This window comes from Plenodomus lingam (genome assembly GCF_022343315.1).
Source record: "Plenodomus lingam strain CAN1 chromosome Unknown scaffold_20, whole genome shotgun sequence".
In the NCBI taxonomy this organism is placed as follows: domain Eukaryota; kingdom Fungi; phylum Ascomycota; class Dothideomycetes; order Pleosporales; family Leptosphaeriaceae; genus Plenodomus; species Plenodomus lingam.
In genome coordinates this window covers 22,328-26,036 of record NW_027093974.1, presented here as the reverse complement: position 1 = coordinate 26,036, position 3,709 = coordinate 22,328, and the positions used below count along the sequence as shown (strand labels likewise).

The 3,709-nt window shown below is 36.1% G+C and overlaps 2 protein-coding genes across 2 annotated transcripts; one reads left to right on the top strand and one right to left on the bottom strand.

Moving 5' to 3' along the window:
* Positions 1-340: 340 nt before the first annotated feature.
* IAQ61_011075 (uncharacterized protein) lies at positions 341-831 on the bottom strand (the record flags this gene model as incomplete). Its single annotated transcript, XM_066099042.1, has 3 exons — positions 341-497; positions 703-753; positions 803-831. 3 exons carry the CDS (start codon positions 829-831, stop codon positions 341-343), a joined length of 237 nt encoding a protein of 78 aa, XP_065950561.1.
* A 1,537-nt stretch (positions 832-2,368) lies between these two features.
* Positions 2,369-2,898, top strand: IAQ61_011074 (uncharacterized protein; the record flags this gene model as incomplete). The annotated part of the gene is made up of 3 exons (XM_003843565.2): positions 2,369-2,439; positions 2,487-2,546; positions 2,595-2,898. 3 exons carry the CDS (start codon positions 2,369-2,371, stop codon positions 2,896-2,898), a joined length of 435 nt encoding a protein of 144 aa, XP_003843613.2.
* Positions 2,899-3,709: the final 811 nt, after the last annotated feature.

The window sequence follows — 3,709 nt, the reverse complement described above, 5'->3', positions numbered from 1 at the left end:
TTCTAGTGTATAGGATCCTATTAAGTCGTGTTCTAGGGAGAAATGCGTTTCCTATAATATGTAGATTTGGTTTGTATTGAATATAGGGACTAAATATAGCTATATTAGAAGTATAGGCATTATACTATACGTATTAAATAACCTATAGCATATCTTAATATCTCTTAAGCTTCTGCTAAGATAGGTATTAGTACTCTACTTAACACTAATAAATCTTAATATACTAATGTGCTACCAAGAGTGTTTATCTAGTTTGCTTCTTTTTAAATAGTATTAATCTAGAATAATCTATCTTATACATTAGTTCCTAAACTTAGTAATAATTACATAACACAAATTACTAATTTTGTTGATTGTTATTACTTGAAGCAACCATCTGATTGTTCTCCTCCTTTCCCGTTGTCACAGCATGAATCTGCTTCACTATTTCCTGATTGAGCTTTCGCACAGGCTGTGTGAAAACCTGGCCCATTAATAAGATTCTCAGTGGCATAACACTAGTATAATGTAAGTATTGTACTGTAAAAGGCAGGTAACTCATACCCATTTCTCGTTCGCTTCATCAACATCTTTTTTATAGTTAGTGATTTTGTTTATATATGCACGAAAACCTTCTTTTTACCTATAACATGAGTAGTAACTGCCCAATCACCACAAACGAATAGGGTTGCACATTCATTAGAAGTCCTAGTTGATGGGTACTTCATGCATTTGCAGCGTCGATGGTATGCCCCAGACACGCTAGAGCAGAGCCTAAAGACACGTTAGTGAGATGTAAACAATAGAAGTTTCTAAACTATACAGTAGAACAGCGACCCAGAATAAGTTCATATTGGAGGTGATGTATAATTCAAGTGGAAGAAGGAGTTAGGGTAGTAGATTCTTTATGTGTAACAAGGACGTAGTGTTTATCTTAGAAAGCTTAGTAAACGCATTCAAGAATAAGGAGAGAGGGATATGTGCGGTATCTATCAAAATATAGCTTAGATATATAGAGTCTATGCTTGGCAAGATAGAGAATTACAATTAAAATAACTATACTATCCTAGGTAATATTAGGCAGTCTTCCCTAACCTAAGTAGGTTACATGTAAGACTAGACTAAGTGGATACCATAAGATATAAGTGATATGGATATTATTGGATAGGGCACAGGGCACGCATGGATGGTTATGCATTATTTAATATTAGTCTACCCCTTATATCTATCATCCACGATGGATATATATAGCGCTAGGGCTAACGCTACTTAGGGTAGAGCTAACGCTCCGCTAGGCTAGCGATGCAACGCCATTAAGAAGCGGGCATATTTTGGTCTAGCCATAGGGCGTAACTAGGGCAGTTAATTAGGATAGATAAGGTTATAGTTACGTTAGATAACGTAAGACCCTAAACCTATTATGAGGGTACCTAAGATCTTTGCACGTATAGGGGTCATAGATTAGCTCTACTTGCATTAGACTATAAGCGCTACTATAACCTTACTAAACAAAATTAAATAAGCTATATGCTTAGGTTAGCTCTTATATAAGCAGTAATAGATTAGGTCTGCTTACGTTAGACTATAAGCGCTACTATACCCTAACTATAAAAGGTTAAATAGGCTATAGGCTTAGGTTAGCTCTTATATAAGCAGGAATAGATTAGGTCTACTTACGTTAGACTATACGCGCTACCAGACGCTAACTAAAGAAGGTTAAATAGGCTATAGGCTTAGGTTAGCTCTTATATAAGCAGGAATAGATAAGGTCTACTTACGTTAGACTATAAGCGCTACTAGACGCTAACTAAAAAAGGTTAAATAGGCTATAGGCTTAGGTTAGCTCTTATATAAGCAGGAATAGATTAGGTCTACTTACCTTAGACTATAAGCGCTACTATACCCTAACCAAAAAAGGTTAAATAGGCTATTAGCTTAGGTTAGCTCTTATATAAGCAGGAATAGATTAAGTCTACTTACGTTAGACTATAAGCGCTACCCTAACCTAACTAAAATAGAATCGCACAGGCTTAACCCTGACCCTAACCCTTTGCAGGGACGGGGATAAGATATGTGCTTACCACTCTTACTTAGAGTCCAAGCTTAATATTAGCCTATTATTTGTGTAGAGTCTAGATAAAGGATGGTTATTACGTTTAAATTAGAATAAGCATAGGCATCCTAATTGCTATTATTTTGTATCAAGCTTAAGCTCTATAAATATAGGCTCTATCACTGTTGCCCTATTAACTCCTTTTCCCTCACATATGCATTCGTTAGCACTGTGATCACGACTGTCCACATATAAACTATCACTCCCACGCACATAACAATTTCCTTACGACATCGCAATTAAACCATTCAATTCCGTTACCAAGTATCTACTATAATGCGGTCTTTCTACCCACTTTTTATATTTGCCTTGTTCACTTCGCCGGCCTTGAGCTCCGCGTTAAGAAGGTAAGAAATGTTTTTGTTATTTGGCATAATAGCTAATCTTCTAAAAGCGCCCCAGAAACCATTAAGGAAGTTTCTATAACGCCAGAAATCGTTCCTCTAAACAAACGGTACAGCAGCCGCCCCTCTGCTACAGTCTATACCTAACATCAACCAAGTGGTCCCAGCAACCCAGCAATTTTTCGACTCTCATGTCTTCACCAACCTACTAGCATCCGCATTGCAAAAGCCATCGTTAACGTTGCAATCACTGGCGGAAATGTGCTTGGTATTAAAGTAGAAGAAGTTTATGGCTCGTTGTTAGAAGTAACTTTCCTCCTTTACACACGGAGCCTTAGTGGTGTAAACTCTGTCGCAAAAACAATTACCTTGACTCAAGCCAGTCCAGTTCAGAATTTCCATTTATCTGACTTTCCTGCGGACGCATTCGCCTTGATAATTGGACAAGTAGAAAAGCAATAGATTTTAGATAGTCTTAATTTTCCTGAAAGTATTTCGATTCATTTCATACCACAATGCTTGTATACCGCTAATATAGTACTAATATATTGAAATAGAGGTATACACTTAGGCCAATTAGCGCCTATTATAGCCAAAGGGTGCGCTAAATCTTCGGGAGTTACTAATTGTCCTCGCCACAATAGACTAATTGTGCTTGCCTTTCCTATCTAGCTATAGTTAGAGTATTAGTAGCTTAGTCGTAAATATGATTATCTTACTAACTATAGGGTGTGCACGTTTTTATATATATTCTACATTGCTTACTCTATACTAAGGATATTGCTTTGCGAACTTTTGCTGTTAAAGTACGAAAAAATTAGCTTGTGCGTTAGCACACTAGACAGCAAAAGCTGGCTTAGCAAGGAATATTAAAACTTTTGCACAAACTTTGCCGCTAAAACTAGTAAAAGGACACTAGATAGTAAAAGTACGCTAGATAGCAAAAGCTAGCTTAGCAAGGAATATTAAAACTTTTACACAAACTTTGCTACTAAAACTAGTAAAAGGACGCTAGATAGCAAAAGTACGCTAGATAGTAAAAGCTAGCTTAGTAAGGAATACTAAAACCTAGACGCAAACTTAGTTATTAAAACTAGGGAAAGCTATATAATAGCTATTAATACTATAGTTTCCTACACTTATAGTAATTTAGTAATATCTATTTAATCCCTTAAGTAGCTAGAAATTATAAAAGAGGCGTAAAATTATAGACATACAAATACTATAATAGTGTTAATAGGGGACAATAGTAGTATAGTAAGTGCTAGTAACT